The 24,213-nt window shown below is 36.2% G+C and overlaps 1 protein-coding gene across 20 annotated transcripts in view; it reads right to left on the bottom strand.

Annotated features, from left to right (window-relative positions):
* Gphn (gephyrin) overlaps nt 1-24,213 on the bottom strand; it is a 410,619-nt gene that overhangs the window by 43,597 nt on the left and 342,809 nt on the right. For all 20 annotated transcript variants that reach the window (XM_076921909.1, XM_076921924.1, XM_076921922.1 and 17 more), the window contains 4 exons: nt 15,004-15,059; nt 9,183-9,302; nt 7,122-7,180; nt 4,731-4,884 (listed from right to left, as the gene is read on the bottom strand). In XM_076921909.1, coding sequence (XP_076778024.1) covers nt 4,731-4,884; nt 7,122-7,180; nt 9,183-9,302; nt 15,004-15,059 — 389 coding nt within the window. The remainder of the gene's footprint in view (nt 1-4,730; nt 4,885-7,121; nt 7,181-9,182; nt 9,303-15,003; nt 15,060-24,213) is intronic.

Below are 24,213 nucleotides of genomic sequence, written 5' to 3' on the forward strand. Positions count from 1 at the left end.
CCCATTCAAGATTGTTAAATTTTAGTGTTCAATGTTGAGAGTTCAATTTTTATGTTTAGCTAATGAATTCATGTATTCATCAAATAATGAACTACCCACTGGTGTTAATTCTAGCTTGTTTGGTCATGTATTTATTTCTAAAAGACACTCTTTCATCAAGGACAAGTGCAGTACTCGGGGTACTTTTAACATGACTGTAATATTCACACAAAAATACTTTTAGAACAAAAGGGGAATATAATTTTAGATATTCAATGATTAGCATTTTATTGTTATGCAAGACTTCAAAAGGAAATCTGCGAAGAAAGGTAAAAGTTCTTTTGCTAAATCCTTATGAAGAGAATGGGTCTTATTTTTTTTTTTTAAATGGCATATTCGCTTGGTTTATCATAAGAGGCCTCCCACTGCTTCTGTTCTGCAGAGATTTAATACTATGGTCTTAATGAGTTCATCACACACCTAAGACTTGCTTTCTTGTACAGGGAAATGGCCTTTCTTGCACCTAAGACTTCTGTGTAAAGCAAAGGCTATAACTTTTTGCAGTGGTGACTGTTTTACTCTCCCTTGCAGCAGCAGCTCTTTTATACAGCCTAGCTTTTCTTTCTCCATTTTCTAGAAAATTTACTAGTTGCACAAACTAATTTAGTGATGTATGTACACCCTAGTATACCCACACCAACTAGATTAACACACACACACACACACACACACACACACACACACACACACACACACTCAGTCAGATTATAAACTGAATGTTTTTCTTCAAATAGCTTTTACTTATTGATCTGAGAAAAATAAAAAGTTATGCTAACTTTCTTGGCTAATTGGTTATAAAGTAAGACAAGACAAGAAAGAGAAACATTTACCACTTTTAAGCATAATTTAAGATTTTAAAGCATAAAACATTAGTTTAGGGCCTGGGAGAGATTTAGTTGGTAAAGTGCTGGAGTTTGGACCTCTAGCACCCATGTTAAAGAAACAAATAACAACAACAACAACAAGAAACAAGTGTGGAACCTCAGCAAAAGCTTGTAATCCCGTGGTGGTTGAGCTCTAGCTTTAGTAAGAGACCCTATTCAGCAAACAGACAAACCCCACACCCCTAAAACAAGGAAAAGCCCAGCAGGTAATAGTACTTGATGTTCTTCCAAAGGACCCAAGTTCAGATCCTGGCATCCTTATCAGGCATCTCACAACTGTCTATAACTCCAGCTCCATGAGAATCCAACAACCTCCAAGAGCACCCACAGAAACAGACAGATATAAATCAAAACAAATCTAAAAAAAAGTTTCAATATGTATGTGTGCATGTATGCATGCAAGTATGATTGAAGAGGAACATTGGAACACTTGTCCCCCCACCCCCCAAGGGAGAGGCTAATTAACATTCCTTAGTCAGAGGACACCTACTGGATTCACATTTAGAGGAAGGAAGAGGCTGATTAACATTCCTCAGACTTCAGGGAAGGAAACCCACCTGCAGATGGGGAAGGCCCTTCCTTACAGACATTGCCATCTTGCCACCTCATTCCCCCAAAACCAATCAATTTAAAAGTCACACTGTACTGCGAATCATATTGTGCTTAGTCACTGTTTCTCTAGTCCACCCCTTAAACTGTATAAGAACTGACCAGATGGGCTGCCTGGGGTTGCCACTCCACCTTCTGTGTAGGATGACCCCAATGCATTGGATCATTAAAATTCCTCTTACTTTTTGCATTGATTTACATCTCAGAGTGTTCTCATCTCAGGGGTTCTCCAGTAAGCTAAGGCTAAGTAAGAGTCTTACATGATTACCCATTAAGTATGTATGATAATGGTCTGAAGTAAAGAAATGCCAACAATTTGTTGTTCTTGAACTCAGAAATCCGCCTGCCTCTGCCTCCCAAGTGCTGGGATTAAAGGCGTGCACCACCACTGCCTGGCTCAAATGTCTTATAGTGGACAAATGATTAATATAAGGAGCTTGGAATATAGAATTGTTATATAGCCATCAAAGATGGATTACAGATATGAAGAAGACTATGATAGAAATATGCTTGAAGAAAAAAAACCACTTCTGGCAATAGGAATGTGAGCAGCCAGGTATAGTAGTCTACTGCTTTGACTTCAGCACTCAGGAGGCAGGCAGCTCTCTGTGAGCTCAAGACCAGCATGGTCTACATAGAGAGTTCCAGGACACCCAGGGATGATACCTGGTGAAGTCACTAATGAAGTCAGTGTGTAGGTTCCTCAAAACATTGACAATAGAATTATGTGACCCAGCTCTACCACTTTACCAGAAGGACTAAGTCAACAAACCACAGACATACTTGCACAGCCATTTTTGTTGTTGTTACTGCTGTACTATAGCTAAGAAATGGAGACAGTATACTTGTCCACCACTGGATAAAGATACATACATATCTTTGGTACACAGACAAACATATTTATTTCAGACATAAATATGTTTATCTAGGTGGCAGTAAATAAGAGTAAATGTCAAGAAAGTATAAAGAAGCCACAGAGTGTAAAACAGTTTTAAGAGAAAGGAGTGAAGAACAAGAAAGCAAAGTAGGAGGAAAAATAAAAGGGAAAGTACAGAGGGAAAGAAGGGCCAGGTGGTTTGCTGGGTGCTACAGCAGGCATGCAATCAACCAAAATGTAAAATGAGTGAAAACAATATGTAAGAAAACGTTCCTTTGTAAGCTAATTTAAAAAAGCTTTATAAAAAAAGAAATCCTGATATTTGCAGGAAAGTGGATATGACAGAAGATATTATGTTAAACAAAAAGCCAGATCCAGAAAGAAAAATGAATATTTATCTCATATGTGGAGATTTTATGCATGTATGTATGCATGTGTGTGTGTCTGGGTGATTAATGTAGAAAGGGGACCATGAGAAGGAAGGGAGAGATCTTAACTGGGCTGAAGGAAACACAGACAAGAAAGCTGAAGGCAGGACTACTTGGGGAAAGGAGAATGAGCAAAAGGGGGACAAACACACAGGGAAGGACCATGAAGGGGACGAAAGAGAACAAGTTAATGGCATATTATGAAAAAGCCATGGGAAACATACCACTTTGTATGCTAACTTAAAATGTTCACTTACAAAAGAGAAGCAGGCATCTATCAGCCATACATCTCAATGAAAACCAGAACTACCATCTAAGGGGAACTTGCACTGTGACTGGATAAATGATAGCCTTGTCAGTAAGTGGAACTTCTTTCAGCCTCTGAAAATAAATGAGCAGAGGGTTTTTTTTTTTTTTTTTTTTTTTTTTTTTTTTGTTTTTTTTTTTGTAGTTGTTATTGTTTTCTAATACCCAAGGATCTCAAGCCTTCAGAGGAGATAGTAGCTTTTATTTCTTTCCTTTATCACAGATTTCCAGCATAGTGCATGGTACATAGTAACATCTGTTGAACTAAAATACATAGTTGTAAAAGTAGTTAATTTTGAATATGGGTGGGGGAAGTAGCAACGTAGAGATTATAAAATTTAGAAGTAAACATATCTCTGCTGCTAAACATGGTGCCAGTTAGATACAAGGTTATTAAAATCATCACTGTCTTATCAAAACAAAAAGAATATTTGTTTCAGGTCAGTTGATATTGGTTAGGGATCAAATTTTGTTTTTTTGTTTTGTTTTTTGCTTTCACTAACAGAAGTATAAGGATCACAGAGAAAACATTAAACAATTTCATGTTTTAAAAAGACTTATTTACTTTATGTATGTGAGTTCAGACATGCCCAAAGAAGGCATCGGATCCCTGTACAGATGGTTGTGAGCCACAATGTGGTTGCTGGGAACTGAACTCAGGACCTCTGGTGAATCAATCAGTGCTTGTAATTGCTGAGCCATCTCTCTAGATCCCCAATTTCATTTTTTAAAAGCTTTTAATAAATTAAAATTAATGCTAGTGAAGGGTTACTCTCAGAACAAAGACTTTTTTTGTTTTGTTTTCATTTTTTCTTTAAAGTCTGGTTGTCTTTAATAGTATAGTCCAAAGAAGTTGCTAAAAATCTTGGTATGATTTGATTCTGTAATTGAGCTTCTAAAATATTCATCTTTCACATTCCCGACATGACCATAGAGCTCTATATTTTAACAACCTAGGCAAAAGGGCAGCCAGGAAGGTTTTCAAGAGTTCTCAGAAAAAGCCTGATGATCATCTCATTGGAAATCCATCCAGGCATGGATGACATGTAGGGTTATTTCGAGCAGCATGCCACTGGAGATGCTTCAATGGATACCCAAACAAACCCTCAAACCAAACTAAATAAAAAAAGGAACATCAACCCCCTCTAGGGGTTAAAATGCACATAGATTTAACAAGAAGACAGGCTAGCCATGATACCTATTTCAGTCACCTATTTCTTATGATAGATAGGCCCTCATAAGTACACAAATCATGTTTCAATGGGCTAGGTTCTGTGCTTGCAGTTTGTTATCTATAGCATACAGCTAACATTCTTTATTTGTATTAAGAGTGTAGAAAGGACATTGGCTATAATATTTCATTCTACAAATGAAAGGGAATAATTTCTTAATCCACAGTTTCTAGTTTTACCCTATCTTCTGTACCTGAACTATGCTAAGGCCAACTTATTATTTCTTTGTTACAGAAATGTGGTCCCATTGTTAAGAACCATAATCTACAATGTTCCATTTACGACAGATAACAGATGTCAGGAAGTGTTTTCTTTTATAAGCTCTCTCCTTTACTATAGTTGTCTATTTATTTACCTCATTCCCTGTTGACATAACGGCAACCACTGGAAACTTATTAACTTCAACTTCTGTGACACCTACAGTTGCAAGGAGACCAATCTCTGAAGGGCCCATATGGGTTCCTTTGGCCAAAACGCACTCCCCTCTTTTAATGTCATGGCCGATGGGTCTGAAAGTCAAAGCAGAACCATAAGCATTATGGCTAAGATTAACAGTTTTTTCTACTCAGAGGGAAACTTTAGTATCAGAGAGAGGAAACGATCAGGGGAAAAAAGGTTCAGAAATGAGTCAAGAGCCAAATAATGAAGACATTCTAAAAATTCCAAGCTTTAAAGTTATATCACACTACAGAAGACAAAACAGAAGTATCTATGACTGCTCAACAGAAATGTTACTTTTTTTTCCCCACCAGACGTGGGAGGAGATGCGCGGGAGCGAGCGGGATTCGAACACACAGGGTAGAGAGAGAGAAGCGCAGAGGGACCCGCGCCCTCTGCAGGCGGACTTACGGCTGCGCCACCACCGGTTCGCTCAGAAATGTTACATTTGAAGTTACTTTGTATTTTTCTTTTTATTGTATTATAGGTAAAAGTACTAATTTCAAACCTCTGATACTAGGCAAAGACTTATATGAAAACATCTAACAGCATTAACAGAGGTCCACTGGTTAGCTCTGTGATAAGGAGAATGATGCTAAGAAGATTAGTTAGAATTGATTTCCATGTAGACACCTTAGCTTGATCTAGATCTGAGGCTACTTTTTCCTTGGTATATGTATCTTAGCCTGCTGCCATAAAGCTGGAGAAGTATAGTTTTGTTACAAAGGGAAATTAGTATTGGGCAAATTAGTATTGATGGAATCTGCATAAATACTTTGTAGCTCAATGAAAATAATTCAAACTATGCATACTATTTATTGTAGGAGAGAAACCTCATCTTTATATGTAAGGAACAATAAATTATTACCTTATTAAGGGTAGTTGAGGAGGGTGTACTATCAGCTACTTATATAAATAATACCTAATCATTTCTATTCCAATTTCTGGATAATTTAGGGGTTGGGACTCAGTAATTTTGGATTGGCTAGAAGAAAAATTAACTGTGAGCATATGTACTTATCAAAATTTTGATAATTTTATACAGCTTTACTATTTTCTTTTAAAAGACAAGATAGACATGGGATATAAAGTCATGCCAAATACCACTGGTTTCATGCTAGTTCTAAAATTTATAGTGGTAGTCATTATAATTAGGAAAAAGTTTAAAGACACTTGCAGTGTATTTGGCATAATTCTAACACCTTTCTGGATGCTGTAATTTTACATAGTGAGCTTATAAATTTCAAGAATGCTGCTCTGCTGAGCATTGATGCAGTAGAAACTGCTGATAAAATTACCCATGGACTGACATCAGTATTTCTATTTTGGTCAAGCTTCAGGAATGGCATATATAGCTTGATCATGATAGCCCTTTTTGTCCTGGGAATACTTTTATTCCTGCCCATCGTGTTAAAGCTTGTCTTTAACAATATCAACATGTTGGCAGCCAAAGTATATTGCTTGAATCTGAAAATGGATTCCCAGATAGAGTTATTAAATTAACAGGCTGGCAAGCTAAGGACAGGTAAGATTCTGTACAGAACCTTACCAATCTAAGACAGAAGTGCATTGCTTTTTGATAATGCATATTCCATGATGGGTAAGGAAGGCATTCTTGTCAGAACAACTTAAGACTGGCTCAGTCTTGTTAATGAAATAAAAAAGGGGGAGAGGCAGATAGCCTTTGGGGCTGCTTGGCAGGAATTTGACATTGGCTAAGGGCAAGGAAGTAGGCTTCAGGCAGGAATCTGACATTAGGCTAGAACAAAGAAGTAATTTCAGACAGAAATCTAAATTTTAGGCTAGAACAAGGAAGTAGGCTTCAGACATGAAAATGACTTTGGGCTAGGATAGGGAAGTTGGCTCAGATATTTTGGTCATCCTGATAAACCCTTAGAAACAGTGATCACAAGAGTGTTCATGGAATTGTGTTTAATGCCTTGCTTGTTCTTTGGCTATTTGTATTTATTGTCTTGCTTGTTCCTTGACTATTTGCATCTATTGTATTGCTAGTTCCTCAACCTAGAACTGACCTTAATACATGCATGTAATTAAAATGGTATAAAAGCAAAAAGGAGGAGGGGGGATGTGTTAGGGGGTTCTAGAGAGGGGAAATGGGGAAAGGGGATGACATCTGAAGTGTAAATAAATAAAATATCCAATAAAAAAAAATCTAGAAATTTCACTTTGATTCTTGTTAAAGCTTGAGAAAAATAGCTAGTTGACATAGTTGTGGTTTTAGATTCTCCTGAGTTCATGATTAGGTAGAGACACAAGTGGGCTATACATTCTAAATATCTGAACTTACCGGATATCTTGACCTGGCCGAGCTTGCACCAGAATTCGCACTTCAAGTTCTTCAGTACCCTATAATTAGAGCAGGTGATATAATTTCAAATAATATAGTCTAATATAATTTCTGATTAATAGGAATGAGCTCCTCTGATACCTTATCATTAGACAGGCCCACAATATATACAGATACAGAGGAGAGGAAACCATTTGTTAACTCTTTAAAAGAAATAGTGTGAGCTTTTAAAGAGAGCTCCTGAAAACTTACATTTTGTGCCAATAAATAGTACTTTTTATAATTTTCATAGTTAAAAACTTATCAGTTAAAGCATTGAATTGTATCTTGTATACAGGATTCTCAAGAATTATATATACATGACGTTCATATGTCTATACACATGTGATAAATAAAGGTGCCTGCCAATAGCCTCTGTTTTGGTTGCTGTGGAGTTCAATATTGTGTAAATGTTCCCAAATACCCATAGAAAAGCATGGCTATAGATTTCTGTAAGCTCATAGTAACCATCAACTGTACATTCATAGGCTGTGAATAATAATAATAATAATAATAATAATAATAATAATAATAAATGTCAAATATTGTGACATTTGAATTGTGCCTTGTTATCTCGTAGCTTGAGGATGTATATGTTCTGGATTTCAATACTTTATATGCTTCCCTGATGCTAATAAATATCTTCTTGGACAGTTTTAAGGTAATCTGATCTGCATGCCAATATTTTATATATGAGGAAGATGATTAAAAAGGAGAATCTCCAGAACAAGGAAGGTTGTTATCTCTTAGCATGGTTATATTTTACAATTTACTTAATCTATAAGAATACATATTATTTTTAATCTCTCCTTCAGAATATAAGATTCCTCAAACTTCACAAAACAGGTATAATTATCAGTCTATAAAACTGTTAAAAATGATAACTTTCCTAGTTTTATTCCTAACAGTCTGCTTTGTAAAAAGAGATGTATTTTGCATGTAGGAATGGTGTGGGCCTGGTGTCCATGAAGCTGAGAAGAGGGTGTTGGATATCCTGAAAATGGAGTTACAACCTGTGTGCTGGGAATTAAACTTTAGTCCTTTGCAAGAACAGGAAGTACTTTAAACCACTGAACTATCTCCAGCCTGTGCTGTTTTTTGGGAGGTGGGGTGGGGTGGTCAACTTGGCATAAGTGGGAGTTACCTGAGAAGAGAAAAAATAGCCTCCACTTGTAGGCCAGCCTGTGAGTTATTTTCTCAATTAATGATTGATGATGTAGGGGGGCCCAGATTACTTTGGGTGGTGCCATCCCTGGGCATGTGGAGCAAGTAGGCTGAGCAGGCCATTGGAAAGAAGCCAATAAGCAGCGTTCTCTGTGTTCCCTACTTCAGTTCCTGCTTCCAGGTTTTTGCTTTGAGTGCCTGCCCTGACACAGAAGGACTATGTCCTGTAAGCTGAAAAACTTTCCTCTGCAAGTTGCTTCTGCATAGATTTTATCATAGCAATTGAAACATAACCAGGGCAAGCCACAGTAGTCTGGCTTTAAAAATTGCTATTAGTTTTCTTGACAAAATGGCCTATTTAGATCCCATAAGTATCTTTTATTTGGGACAATGCAGAGGGAATTAACACAAATTCAACATTTCCAGGCTTCCATTTGATGGCAGAGATTTTCCCTGAACTGAAAACCAGTGATTAAAGGGTCATTTGGATCAAGAACTTGCCCGAATGTTCTCTGTTAAAGTCCTTTACATTAAACTCTGATTCCAAGAATATCTTCACATTTTATCAGAAGGTAGTCTCAGTAGCAAGGTATGTCAACTGTTAATATAATAGTTCTTTTATTGTGAAATAATTTGTTTGCCTGTGAAAATTCTCATATTAAGCATGGATCAAATTTTACTGTAACAATAGCATAAAAGTTCCTTCAATGTCAAAAGATCTTCAGTCTTTAAGACAGTTATTTACTGGAGTCCTACATATTATATTAACACCCCCACCCCCATCTCAGTTAATCTTATAAACATTGTAGAAACTGAGTATGACGATAATCCTGCCACAGGAACCTGGTGGTGACATACATCATCTGACTCCCTGATGAGTTCAGTATCTTCAACTTGCACTACAGCATCAGCACCGCAGGGGATTGGAGCACCTGTTGTAACCCGCATCACTTGTCCTGGCATGACTGTCTGAGTTGGCTGAAGTACAAACAAAAAAGACAGCCAGTTAGTTGCTTCAAGGAAAATCTTCAGATATATCATTTTTAAGGAAACAAATAATGAAAATTCTTATAGTTTACTCACTTAGAGCCACTGTAGTAGACGCTACCCATAAATAACTGCATTCACACCAAAGAGTTTGCAACTCGATTTAAGCTGATTTAATTTGTACTTTAAAGTCCTTTCTTGGAGCTTTGTCTTGAAGAACTGCCATTTACATTTGACACTATTGATTCTCATTCAAATAATATGAATTGTGTTAATGTAAAGTGATTTGAAAATCTGTGAGAAAAATTCCAACTCATAGGAGATTATGAATGACAAATATGAAAACCCATCATTTTGATAATTTGCTGCAGTTCTGTTGTTTGACAAATGTGGTATTTCATTAAGTAAAGTTTTTGGTCCAGAAAAGCCATCTAAATTATTTATCTTGAAGAATTTCCTAAAAACATGGTATTTCACTTATCAGTTAATAAAAGTCTAAAATGTAGACTTAAACTATTTAAAAACACCTCAGTGTGGATTAAAAAAAAGCATGTATTTACATGATCCATATGACAGGTATGAACAGTCCTTCAAGACAATCATCTGTCAGAGGTCATGATTTAGGACAGAATAGATGCAAGAATGTTTCAAATTACTCCTAAAAAAAAAAATCCTGAGACAATAGGAAAAAATGTTTAAAGTATTTTAGCTTGCTTTATTTTACATATGAGTATTTTGCCTACATGTATGTATGTATGTATGTATGTATGTATGTATGTATGTATATATGTTCACCACAAGTGGTCCTGTTGCTACCAAAGGTCAGAAGGCATTTGATGCTCTGGAACTAGAATTACAATTGGTCTCAAGCCTCCCTGTGGTGCAGGGAACTGAATAGCAAGTGCTCTTAACTGCTAAACCTTTTCTCTATTTCCATTTTATGTGCTTCTTAACACACACACACACACACACACACACACACACACACACACACACACACCTTAGACAATGATTAAGGAAAACTACCAGAAGTATAAAGTACTTTATAGTAAGATCAATAAGAAGTTATAGTCAGAATATCCTTTATAGTAAGAAAATCCTTAAAAAGTCTTTTTATATTGTTAACATAAAATACTACAAAGTAGCTAATATTCTTTGAACCTCTCAATCCACTCTGGGTTAAATATTAAATTAATTATGTATTCTAGAGTGTCAATTCTACAAAGGCAAAAAATTTGCTCACTTTTGGTTTGCCTCTGCAGCTCACACCAATGTTTTGTGACCTCTGCTCTGGCCCAGGAGGCTGAGCTCTATGGAGTATTTTAAGCAGGTTCCCATCACTTTGGCCAGTGGGACTAGTCCACAGGGAAGTAGATCTGTCACTCTGTTTGTTCTTGTTGCAGTTTGGTGGTAGTTAGGGCTTCTTCACTAACTGAAGGCCACAGCTCCTTTTGGAGCTGTCTCATAGCTATGAATCTCTCCAGGTTGAGGTGCTATTCTCTCTCTTTTCTCCTTCAGACCTAGAGGTAGTAATGGGATATCACTTTAGCTAGTTTTTATGTTTCTCACATACTTTTGTGGTTCCTTTTAACTCCATCCATACTTTGGAAACAATAGAACATTAATCTTTACAACCTCTACTTTCCCAGATATAGTCTCTATAATCCCAAAGCCTTAGATAGTGGTTGGCATACATTTGGCAGCAACAATTATTTCTAGAACAGATAAATAAATATGTAGTATCTCATTATTACAAGAATTTTATGAAGTATGTATTGAATAATGGTATATACCTCCAGTGTTCCTCCTGTCTTTCTCCCACAGTCACTGGACATAGACAAGTGTGATAGCAAAGATCTAGCACAAGTTACATACTTTAAACCCTTTATTCTGCTAATTCAATAAGAGACATTTGAGTATTGTTCAGAATTGTTACATATTCATGTAAATTTCTACCAAAATAATGCATGATTTAAAATGAAAAGTTAGGGCCATTGTGTTTTAAAAATTATGATTTCCAATTCCAGATATCACTTATTATTTGGGACATCCGAAAATGTTTTTATTAATTCTTTGAGAATTTTGTACAGTGTCTTTTGATTATATCCATCCTTCTCCCTCAGCTCTTCCCACAGCCTTCCCCAATTCCCTGCCCATCTAACTTGATTCCCCCCTCCCCCATCAATACAGTGTTATCTGACTACTCTTGGGTATAAGGTCTGCCCTGAAGTTTGGTTGATACCAGGTTATTACGCTGCTGAAGAAAACTTACTTTACTTTCACCAAGCAGCACTCAAATGCCAACAAGTGCTCAGCAAGGGTCGGGGAATCATGCACACCCCATGGCCTTTCCTGCATGCTACACACATTTTTGTTTGGCTTGAGCTTGTCTACGTAGGTCTTTTTCCTGTTACTACAACTGTTGAATTCATGTGTATCTGCCTTGTATCTAGAAAATATGGTTTCTTTGAGGTCATCTACTACCTCTGGCTCTTTCTACTAATCTTCTGCCTAGATAGATCTCAGAGCTTTGAGGAGAGGAGTGTGATATAGAAATTATCTGAGACATCTCTTGATGCATGTGATCATTTTATAGCATATTCATTTTTGATGAAAATGTTTTCATGTGAGATATATGGTTTTATAAGAAGGGTTAATGCCCAAACTATCTTCTGGGCCTGTGGAACACTGAATTTCAAATAGGTCGAGAGAGAATTCTTTGCTAAATAATTTCCATTAGAAAGTAAATCCTAATGTAAATTTCAGGGCTACTGTTTCTTTTAAAAATTATTATTTTATTCTATGGGTATGGGTATTTTGTCTATGAGCTATGTCCATGGCTGGTGCCAGAAGAAGGCAGATAACCTGGAACTGGAATTACAGACAGTGGTGAACTGCCATCTGGGTGCTGGAAATCAAATTCAGGTCCTCTAAAAGAGTAGCAAGTGTTCTTAATCTCTGAGCCATCTCATCAGCCTCGGCTACTGAATCTGAAGCTGAACTATGTTAACCTCAGTTTACTCGAGTTCTATGTACTACCATCATATGTAAATGTATAAGTTCTATTGTAGTTGAATTCCTAATTTTCACTATTATTATTACTGTGTGTATGATGTGTGTGACTGGTAGACGCCAGAGGACAATTTTCAGGAGTTGTTTCTCTCTTTTGTTGTAGATTCCAGAGATCAAATTCAGTTTTCATGCTATCTGACAAATGTCATTACCAGATGAGCCATCTGGGTGGCCCTCTAATTTTCTTTATTTTTGGCTCAAATCAACTCTTAAGATATTTTAATGTGATTATTAATACTAGTTTTATTTTCTTGTTTTACGATCCTGGTTTGTGGTCCAGGCTAACCGAGATCTCACAATCCTCCTGTTTGGTCTCAGTGAATGTTAGGATTGCACAAGTACCACCAACCATGGCAACACTTTGGCTGTTCTCTAAGAACATAAATTCTAGATGGTAGATAAAAGATTCGTACCAACTTACATCATATTAAACCCAATGTTAAAGATATTACTAGATATATAAAACCTTATATATCTATTTAGATCAGACAATACAACTGGCATATGAAGGAATCAAGTACAAAGATACATTCTAGGAATATGTGACATATTTCCTTTACTCTGTAAGATGAGAAGGTATTCTCTCTTAAATTGAAATTTGCTATATGTTATATATGCATATAACATATATATTGAACATAGTTAAAATCTTGGCTTTTTATTATTGGAGGTACTGAGTCTCCTCCTTTGGAAATCTAATGACAACATTTTACAGTTACCCAGTATTTTTTTTGAAAGCATCCAGTGGTAATTATTGGGACCAAACTATTAGTGATTTAAGGCCACACATTTTAAAGCACTAAGAAATGATTTTGCAAATCATTGCCCTTGTGTATACAGTGGCATCTCAATGCTCAAGCGTAAGCTGCAAGTGAACAATGTACCTCTTTTAAGATATCTGAGCTTGTGCTAAGTATGTGTAACACATGTTGTAGGTAAAGAGCAATACAGGTGATCTGAAGAAAAAGCTGCTTTCTTGAGCTAGTTTGACATTACCCCATCAAGCCTTTATAAGAATTTAGAAACTTCTATGTTTCACAGTTCATTTTATGCTCCCAGTTCTCTAGTTAGAAGCAACTAATAAATAGGGGGTGAGAGGCTTAGAACTCTTAATCTGTTATGCTGTGGTTAACATAAACCACCTGTAGTTCTCTGAGTAGCTCATATAATTTTTATTTAAATATTTGGGTTTTTTTGTTGTTCTTTTAAGGCAGGGTTTCACCATATAAATAGTTCCAGCTGCCTGGAATTTGCTATGTGGTCCAACTTGACCTTGAACTTGCATTGATCCTCCAAGATCTCTGCTAAACAAGTGCTAGAATTATAGGCCTAAGCTGCTTGGCCAGGCACCTCTGCGTTTTTTTAACCTATACTGCTCGTCTAGAATGCTCCAGTGTTATCATCATCCTATGCATCTTCTGTTGAAATGTTCAAGTCTCTTCTGCACTCCAGAGTGACTGACTGACACCATTACCTTAATAACTAATATACTTTACAATATTTAGTTATTTATGCTGTCTCCTCTGACTTCATAAGAGAAGAATGATATCTTAATCTAAGTTATAGATCAGAATGTAGCACTTTCCAATCATATAGTGTGTTGGACCCAGGAATGCTGAGTACATTCAACTGAAGTTCAGACAAGTATTCTTTGAACACCAATTTGTTTTGTGGCTTCACTATAAAATGGAATTCTTATCTGTTAAAAATATGTGCTAAGTGATCAAATAAAGTCAAAAAGAATGAAAGGGAGATGCTCATTGGGTAAAGTGCTCAATGTACAAGTGTGAGGTCCTGGGTTTGAATTCCCAGAACTCATATAAAGCAAGCACAGTCACATGTGCCTGTAATCCCAGTGCTCTATGGTGAGGTGCGAAGTGAATACCAGAGATGTGAAGTCTCAAAGGTGAGCTGTCATTGCACACACTGCAGTAAGTAACAGAGACTCTGTCCTAAACAAGGTAGATGGTGAGGACTGACATCTGAGGTTGTCTTCTTACTTGAATATGTGCCATACCATCATCTGTGTTCCTACATTCAGACACACAAATGCATACACACACACACACACACACACACACACACACACACACCAAGCCTACCTGTTTTTTCTCCCTAAGTAGTATGTAAAAATAAAATGGCAATAATTTTAAAAAAATGTGTCAGTTTTGGTAAACTTATCTTCATGTCTTTTCTTCCTCAGCTTCTCATGTACTTTTGTAACTTTTATAAACTTTAAAATAAACAAGGTTAATGTCATCTGTAGAAGGTTGATTCCAAGAGCTTCCTTATCTAAGCATCTAAGCATCGAGGTAAATGTAGTTCTAGCCAGAAAATCAAAATTTATAGGGAGAATCACTCAATCATAGGGCTTGAAAATGCCTATGAGGCAAGTCTGTGGGTGTGTAACAAACTTATCCATCATATATTGATAGATGCAGGTTCGTTCAGTATTGTTTTCTCAGTGTTGTTCACAAGGGGACTTTTCTTTTATACTTTTGATAGTATTCTAACTGATCTTTCTCTGTGACTTCCACAATGCTGCTACTAAAAACATAACTAGATGCCCACAGTCTGTGAAGCAGACATCTTCAGTGTCCTTCAGGCTTATGGAGCTCACCTGTTCACCAGCTTGGGATTCCCCAATGATGAAGCGATCTCCTGGACCATCAGCAGCTGTGAGATGGAACAGAACCAATAAATCAGCATGGACTTAAAGCAAGAAACAAGAACCTAGTCCTGAGACTCTAAGGTTTCATAATTGTTTTCAGGCAAGTACTGCATTTGAGTAGACAGTGGTTGTTCTATGACTGGCTTGATCTTTGGTATGCAATAGATTCCAAGTATCAGCAGAAGTGGATTGATTTGTGCTCTCTTGACATCATTGGAGATGGTTTTCATGTAATGTCATGTGCTTTTCTAATATGATGTTTGTTTGGCTTATCCTTTCAAATGACATGACCACAGACATCATCATCATCATCATCATCATCATCATCATCATCATCATCATCAACATTATATTCATGGATATGTATTCATGGACATATGAATATATCACTTTGCAAACCTAACCTTTTACAATATTTTTGTAACAATTTTTTAGCTTAACATTTTCTTTCCCTGCACATGAAATAATCCTATTTATGAACTGGAATAGACAAGCTGTGTTGCATCATATTTTCTACTTAGTATTGTTACAGTGCTGGAACTAGGGGCTTGCCATGCAGGTAAGTGCTCTAATACTGAGTTACACTCACATTTCTGGCTACTTACTTTTATTTTTAGAAGTGAAGAGTATTTATTTATTAAAAAATTATTTTTGTCATAGGATTTCACTGTATGGCCCTGGTTGGGCTGGGACATGCTATGCAGACCAGGCTGGGCTTGAATTTGCGACAGTTCTCCTACATCTGTCTTCCACTTATTGGGATTACAGACATATACCACCATGCCAGGTAAAATTACTTAAAAAACCTTTTTGAGCATATATGTATACTTCTGTGTGCAAATGCAAGCACCTGTGTGGGACAGTGCACATGTGGATGTCAGTGGACAACCTTGCTACTCCCTTATTTAAGACAGGGTCTTTGACATTTTCTGGCTGTATAAGGTGGACTACCTGGTCCCCGAGTTTCTGATTTTTTCTCCGATCTCCCTATAGAATCTTTAGGAGTAGAGATACTCATGCTTGGTACCTGAGAATTTGAGCTCAGGTCCTCAAGATTACTTGGCAAGTACTTTTACCTACTGAGCTTTCTCCCTAGCTCTTAAAGACACTAATCTTTAAATTGAAAAAAATTTCCAGAATTGGGATTAAGGAAAAAAAAAAACCTTCTTGTTTAGTCTCATCCGTTCCTTCTCTAATGCCTGACATAGTAAGTAATGACTTGGAAAAAAAGAAAAAAGATTTTCTAGAGAATATCAAGGCAAGGCCTATCTAATGAGTTCTATTCTATAATCACTATTTTAATTTTCATGTCATTTGATAGAGCAAGAGATTTGAGGCCTATATGTGGAGATGATAACACCTTACATATGAATATTTAATTATAATTGCTGTATAGTGACAATTAAACAACCTTTTCCATTTTAAAGAAGACATATGAAGTAATTTTATTCTTTCCTTTCCTCTCCTCCTTTTGTCCACTCTTTTTTTTTTTTTTTTTTTTTGTTTTGTTTTTTGAGACAGGGTTTCTCTGTGTAGCCCTGGCTGTCCTGGAACTCACTCTGTAGACCAGGCTGGCCTCGAACTCAGAAATCCGCCTGCCTCTGCCTCCCAAATGCTAGGATTACAGGCGTGCGCCACCACTGCCTGGGCTTTTGTCCACTCTTAATAGGACACCACTTTGTAGTACAAGTTGGCTTGTAGTTCATCACGTAGCTCAGTTTTTGAACTTTCACTGAGTTCTAGGATTACAGACATGCACTATCATGCGTGGTTGTTTAAGTATAAGCAGTATTATTATTATTATTTATTATTATTATTAGATATTTTATTTACACTTCAGATGGCATCCCCTATCCCCATTCCCGCCACCCCCTTAGGAAACCCATATCCCATGCCCCCTTTTCCTTTTTGCATTTATACATTTTTTTAAAAAGAATGTTAATCATAGGCTTTATAAGTTTGGAATTGTTCAATCAGAGGTGTAACCCACTGACCGACTTAGATATAACAACTATCTTTGACTGGTGGAGATACATGAATATCTGCCTCTCTGTCTCCCCCCTCTTTCTCTCTTTCATCACCTAGCTTCTCCTCTCCTTCTTCTTCTCCTCTTCTTACTCCTTTTCTTTCTCTCAGTACTCCTCCTACCTTAGTTCCTCCTACACATCACCCTTCCTGTTAAAATGAAACTTTTCTCTCAAAATACAATTAGAGCATAATTATGCCAATTTGTAGCAGTGAGGTACAGGATAGTTCTAATACCCAGTCCGTCCTTTTGTTGACTAACCAGCTCCTCTGTCATCTATTCTAACTAGAACATTTAGTTCTGAACCTGGCTTTAGGATGAATGTCAGCTGACGACCATCCACTCAAATCTTTTCTCTTAAGGTCAATAGCTATATGTTTTCAACCCCATCAGAAATCCAGAATGACTGAGTTAACTATAATTGTGGGAAGCACAAATCGTAGTTTCTAAAACTTAGCCAATTTATAGAGACCTCTGATCACCTGGACACTCGCTCTACTTCAAAACGTTGGAGCATCTGTTCTTCTGCCTTCTGGCCCAGGATCTTCTGACAGACCTTAGTGCTGCAGAATTATTAAGGGCTGATTACTCTGTCTAGGCAGATATAATCAGTCGACTATTCTGCAAGTGTGTCCTTTTCTGGACAGTAATTTGTCTGTAGAAGGAAAGTGGCAATTCTTGCCTAGTGGCTGTCTCACCACAACTGGAGTAACTCCAAGGATGCTCAATTTCTTCTTAGAATTTAACATAGGAAGCTGTCCGGAGCAGACAGGTCTCTAATGAAAATGAACATTAATACTGAAATGTTTGTCATGTCAATTCTAAGGATTTCTGATGTTTTGAAAACCAGCACTGAGGGGGGGGGGGATCTGAGGGTGGGGAGGGGGGCTGGGGTAGGTGGATAAACACCTTCATAGAAGCAGGAAGAGGGGGGATGGGATAAGGGGTTCCTGGGTGGTGGGGGAAATATGGTAAGGGGATAAAATTTGAAATGTAAATATTATATCCAATAAAAGAGGGGAAAAAATAGAAAAGCGAGTAGAACCAACAATCTTAATAAAATGTCAGCCCTCCTTAAAAAAAACTATTTTGATACTAAAATTTGTTTTGAGAATTGTATATTGCAGAATGATCAACCTTGGTGTATCTACTCAACAAGCAAGCTGGGCAGACCTGCTCAAACCTCTGAGGTCCGGGAATTCCATCTGGAGGCAGCGAAGACACAGCATCAGAGGATTGTCAATTTGCTCTTCCCCCCACTCCTCTTCTAATATCTCAACGCCCATAATCAGCTTGAAGAAGCTAATGAAGAGTCAGCGCCCCTATTCCTTGGGCTAGGGGACTAAGGTGGTAAATGTTGGGCTGTCTCTCTAGGGAAAAGTAGTGGTTTTGTCAGAATAGAGAGAATTAGCTAGGGTTTATTGCATAGCCATAACCTATTAGTAGAAATCTGTATAATTAATATCAAGATGAAGATATAAATTCTTAAATGGCACCAATTTACTTTATTTTTGTTTTTGGAAACTTTTATTAAACTAGAAGTTTTCCTGAAATGGCGTATTTACAATGTCACTTTTACAAGTTCATTAAAAAGCCTCTTAGATAATTTAAAATACAGACAAAAATAATTACTTCAAGAATTATCAACATTTTACAAATGTTTAAATATATTAAACATTTTTCAGTATTTTAAAGCAAATTCCTTTTTTTGAAAATTAATGAATCAATGATATTCTATAATTCCATACCAAAAATGTGAACACACTTGTGTTTCATTTTAATTATTTATATTTGTGTACTAGAGAAAACATTATCAGCTTGTTTCCTTTTATAGCAATCTAGATTTCTAACTCCCCCACTTCACTTTTTTTTTTCTTTTTTCTCTTTTTACTTCTGTACCAGAGTGAATCAGCACGGCTTGAAGTAGCAGAGAAGAACTGACACTGAATCATGACTCTGCCTATTATTAGATTCAGGACTTTCACAAAACTAGTAAGCCTCTGAGCTTGCTAGTAAAAATAAAGGTAATCATGGTATATTCATACCTTTTAAAGATATTCAATCCCTTTATTCTTTTGGTAAATTTCTACCAACTGTCTTCTATCCCCTAAGTGTCAAATCAAGGACTAGGGACAGTGAAGGGAGTAAAATGACATTATTTCTATTCTAATAATGTGCAGACTATTTAAAGTTTTTTCAAACTGTGGGTCCAAAATGGCAATATAATGGATATATATCAACTTATAAACATACTGCTGAAGGAAAAGAATAGAAATATTATTTTATAGGTCAAGTGCAATAGTGTGTGACAGCAATCACAGCTGTACCACTATGTAGTCAAAGCTGGCCTGGAACTCACTCCTTGAACCTCTGTCTCAGCCTCTCTTGTGCTAGTGTTACATCCACGACCAACCACATCTGGGTCCTCTGTTTTCTTAATGTCCAGAAAACACCTTTAATTTTTTTATATTTTTTGAGGATTTCTGGTTTTATCATTTGATATAAAGTTGATACTAGCAGATAACTAATCATTGTGGCATTATATAGAAAATTATCACCCTAAATTCATTTGTTATAGGAAAATCCTTCATTTAATTTCCCTACTGGGAAATTATACTAGGTAATTAAATCAGATAAAATTTTTTTTTGTTATTTAAAAAAATCTGTAGTTCTTTTCAGTGAATTGCAGGAAGCACAGAGTAAGGATAGTTAAGTGAGAAGGAAACATGTATTCTTTTCCAGGTGGTTGTGGAATAATGCCCATTTATTGTTGCTATTGGGAAAGGAGGTATTTATCTCCTTAAAATATGTCAACTGTTCTTAAATTAACAAAAATTAATTGTTCAAATTATGATATCTGCTCACATAAGTACTATTCCCCATATCTTGCGGACTTCCTTTTGTATCTAAAGCAGCTATGGTAGAAAGCAATGATAGGCTACTAATGAGCTGAATAAAGAAGCTATGGCCAGAGAAGATGTACACAGATAGAATAGTGACCCAGAAACACCAGTCACTGAAGCAGCAAAGAACCAATTCTAACCCAAAATGTCTGTGGATGTTGAATTTGTGTATTCTAACACATTAGATATGGTTTGATTCATGAGATGTTAGTTAGGAGAATGCAGTAAGATATGGATAGTTTTATAATGTTCATTTCCCTTTTTGTACTTTCTATCTATATCTTTAATTAGCATGTAAGAAAAACTTTTAAAATTCACTTGGTATATTACTCAATGGTAAAGATTTCTTTTGACATACTCTTTCAAAACTGTTATATATGGTACTCAAAATAATTTCTGGCTTGTTCAAAATAGTACCTGTTTTTATACAATTCTAAAACAAATAGTAAGGGGATAAGCTATACAGTTTAATTTTTTCCTAGAAGATTAATCGTGAAATTCTAAGGTATTGTTTTTTTAATATGTAAGAAGGAATTGTGCAGTACTTCTACACGAACACACAAGCACATCAAGACAATGCTCAGCTTGATGAGGGAGAGGGCAGAAGCAAAAAACATGGGGGCTGGAGAGATGGCTCAGTCATTACAAGTACTGGATTCTCTTCCAGTGAACTGGATTTGATTTCCAGAAACTATATGGCAACAATTCTCTATAACTTTACTCTCAGAGAACCCAATGCCCTCTTCAGGTCTTCTCTGGAATGCACAGCAAGAATAAAAATATTGCACTGACATTGTTAATATGCCACTTTCATGTTTTCATTTTAAAAAACCTTTTAAAAATTCTCTTTTTCCTAAATGTAGTTTTAGGTTTATAAAGTTATACATATTTTTATTATGTATCATTTGACTTTTGGCTTTTTGTTATTGTTGCGGTTTTCTTGTTTTTTTAGAGCCGGCTTCTCTGTGTAGCCCTGGCTGTCTTGGAACTCACTTGGCTGGTCTCAACTCAGAGACTTGACTGCCTCTATCTCTTGACTGTGCGCCACTTCCACTGGCTGACTTTTGCCTTCTTTCTTTTTCTTGTTTTTTTGAAAGCTGTTTATACTTATTTTCCTTTAAAAAAATTTTTTTTTTTTTTGACACATGGTCTTGTGTAGCTCTGGCCAGTTTCTCACCTACTATGTGACCCAGAGTAATGGTAATCTTCCTGCCTTAATCCTCCCCAGTGCCAGGTTAAAGGTGTGAACCACTGCCTCCATCCTGTTTTTTCTTACTTCTTGTTGTCTTAGTCTTTCTATTACTACCTTGATTTTCCCACCCACACCCCTAAATCTAAGTGTTCCTCCAAATGATTTGGAGTTTTATTCCACATGTTTATGAAGGAAATCTAGAAATCTAGACCAAGTTAGAAACTTCTCTAAGGGTCACTGGTTGTTACTAGATGGCCTAAGACAAAAATAGAGAAGAAAAAGGACAATGAAAGGTTTTGGAGAGAGTGGGGTTGAGTAAAAAAGGGTAGGAAGCCACAGTCATTGCTTAAGAGTAAGTGTGTGTGTGTGTGTGTGTGTGTGTGTGTGTGTGTGTGTATGTACACGCACGCATATGCATTGTTTCCAAATTACAAAGGTGAGGATATATAAACTGAAAAATTCATGCCCTTGTCTTTTTTGGATATTGTTGTTTCCATTCTAACATATCCCAGCCACCCTCCTTTGTGATCATCGATACACAATGGCTGCATCATGTGCTGCCTCTTTTTATGTTCTTAGAGAACTAGCAACAATTTGTATGCAGAAGGCAATGTCCAACTGCTAGGTAATGTCTTGGACATCTTATACTGTGGGATATCATTTGGGGTTTTTCTTTGTGAAATCACTAAAAAAAAAAAAGGCAATTTTAAACAAAAGAATAAGTAGGATATTCAATTGTGATTTTACACAAGATATCCTGAATGAATTCTACAGCAGTAGAAAGGTTCTTTCATAGCTCATGTGGGCTAGCTAAATTTTTGGCAACAAAAGAGCAATGAGCAATAGTTTCTTTTGATGCAGCTGCTGGTACCTTGTGCACACATCACAGAGACACATTCTCTCTGAGAATAGTTCTGCCTTAGATAATTTATCTTCTCATTCTCGCCTACTTTATACCCCAGAATGTAAAAAACATTCTTTTTGCTAATATTTCACTTCTCATAGCTGCTTCACTCTACAAATAAGAATCTTTTGTCATTTTATAGTAATCCTGGATTTCTATAAAGAGGCCAAAGCAGATTCACCTTTTAGATTGAAATAAGAAATGCAAAGAATCCATGAAGTGATCATACAGATAATTTTCCTTCTGGACAATATTCAATTTTGTAAACCCTACAGAAAAATAAACTTTGAAGAAAAGTGTGTGTTTGGGAGACCAGGTATCTTGTTTAACCCACAATGGCCTTGTACTAATCATCTTGCAGTCCTGGAACCTAGATCATTTAAACTATGTCCAAAGGCTATATACATAGACTATTTGTGATGATGTCTCTAACATAGAGATGGCACTGGAACATTACAGATCAGTGAGTGTATTTTATTACAAGAAAAGAAAATACTATTTTAATGGACAGGGTTAAAGAAACAAAATGAACGAAAATTCGTAACTTGTCATTTAAAACAATTTGGCTAGTTGTGTCCACATGTAAGTTTATAAGGGAAATATGAATTTTAAATTAGTGTTTTCATTGGTTAAATATTCCTGTAGGCTGTGGTTCTGTGTAAGCACTACTAAGCTTGGTGTGTTTTATTCTTTAAATATGAATGTTAGCTATCCAAATAAAGCATGAAGATCGTTAGAAGTATTTCTAAAATAATACTTTCAAAATATCTGAGAATTCCTGGAATACTCATTTATTGTAACCAAATCTCAAAATACATGTCAGTAAAAGGCAAAAGATTTATATGATCTGAAGACCAAATGTGATGTCTTCATCAAAACCTTCCCCTCAGGGCTCATGGAACTATTCAGAAGAGAATGCAGAAAGATTTAAGAGCCTGAGGCGAATGCAGACTCCAGGGAAATAGTATCTTCTAGATACAACAGTATTGATGTATATATAAATACACAAGACTATAAAGTTACAGTTAGATGGGGTCCCAGTACACAAGGGTGAGTGGACACAGAGTCCCACTCTGAACCAAGAAGATATTTATCATTGATATCCACAGACAAAGGAAAGAAAATGCGTTTTCTTTAATGGAGCTACTGCGTCTGTCACCCATACTACATGGCAGGCCCCAGGCCCAGAGGAGTTGGCCAACACATAACAGCTTTCTTTGTGGCCTTTTGTTTCATTTGGTTTGTGTGGTATTTTGTGTCTTATTGGTCTTTTACTTGTTTGTTTTAACTTTTGGGGGGGACTTTTTTGAAAAAGAGAGAAAAAACATAAAGTTGGGTAGATAGAGAGGTGGGTACAACCTGGTAGGAGTTGGAGGAGGAGAAAACATGACCAAAATATATTGTATAAAAAATTTAAATAAAAAAGGAACTGTATTTTTAAATAGCTCTGAAAAGGTGGAAAATATTTTTAGATTATTTTTTATTTGAGTTAATATCCAGTAACATAAAAATAATATATTGATTTTTAAAAATAGCTAAGAGAATTAATTTTAAATATTTTCATCACAAGAAATAATTATATGAAACAATACATATGCTAATTAGATGATAGAATCATATCATAGTGTATCCCTATTTTAAAATATATTGTACACAGAAAAACAAAGGAAAAAATCAAATAAGAATTAACAAAGCAAGTTAGGTGAACTCTTATTCTGGGTTATCAGATCAGATTTTAGGCAGGCAACTGTTATTATTTTCTTTTAAGCTTTATACAATTTTTGGCAACTCTGAGGGTATGAGTTCTTAGAGTAGTAGCATCTGGAGTTCCAGAACTCTGATTTATGGTTTCTTCTAGAGAGAATTAATGGTTTCATGCCTGCATTTCATCAAATCTTTTACTGATGTTTTAAGTTTAAACCAAGAGAACAGACTTTTACATTTAATCTGAATGCTAGGAATCTGCTCATTTTGTTCTGGGACCTATAGATTTTTCCAACTAGAAAACATGCAGAAGACTTACAAATCAAGGCTGTCTGCTTTCTGATATGTGAGGGCTAAAAGCATAAGCCACAGTAACCGTATCTTTTGGCTTTGTCCTGCCAGAGAACTCAGGGCCTTGTACATGCTACGT

The sequence above is a fragment of the Arvicanthis niloticus genome, chromosome 23 (assembly GCF_011762505.2).
Source record: "Arvicanthis niloticus isolate mArvNil1 chromosome 23, mArvNil1.pat.X, whole genome shotgun sequence".
NCBI lineage: Eukaryota > Metazoa > Chordata > Mammalia > Rodentia > Muridae > Arvicanthis > Arvicanthis niloticus.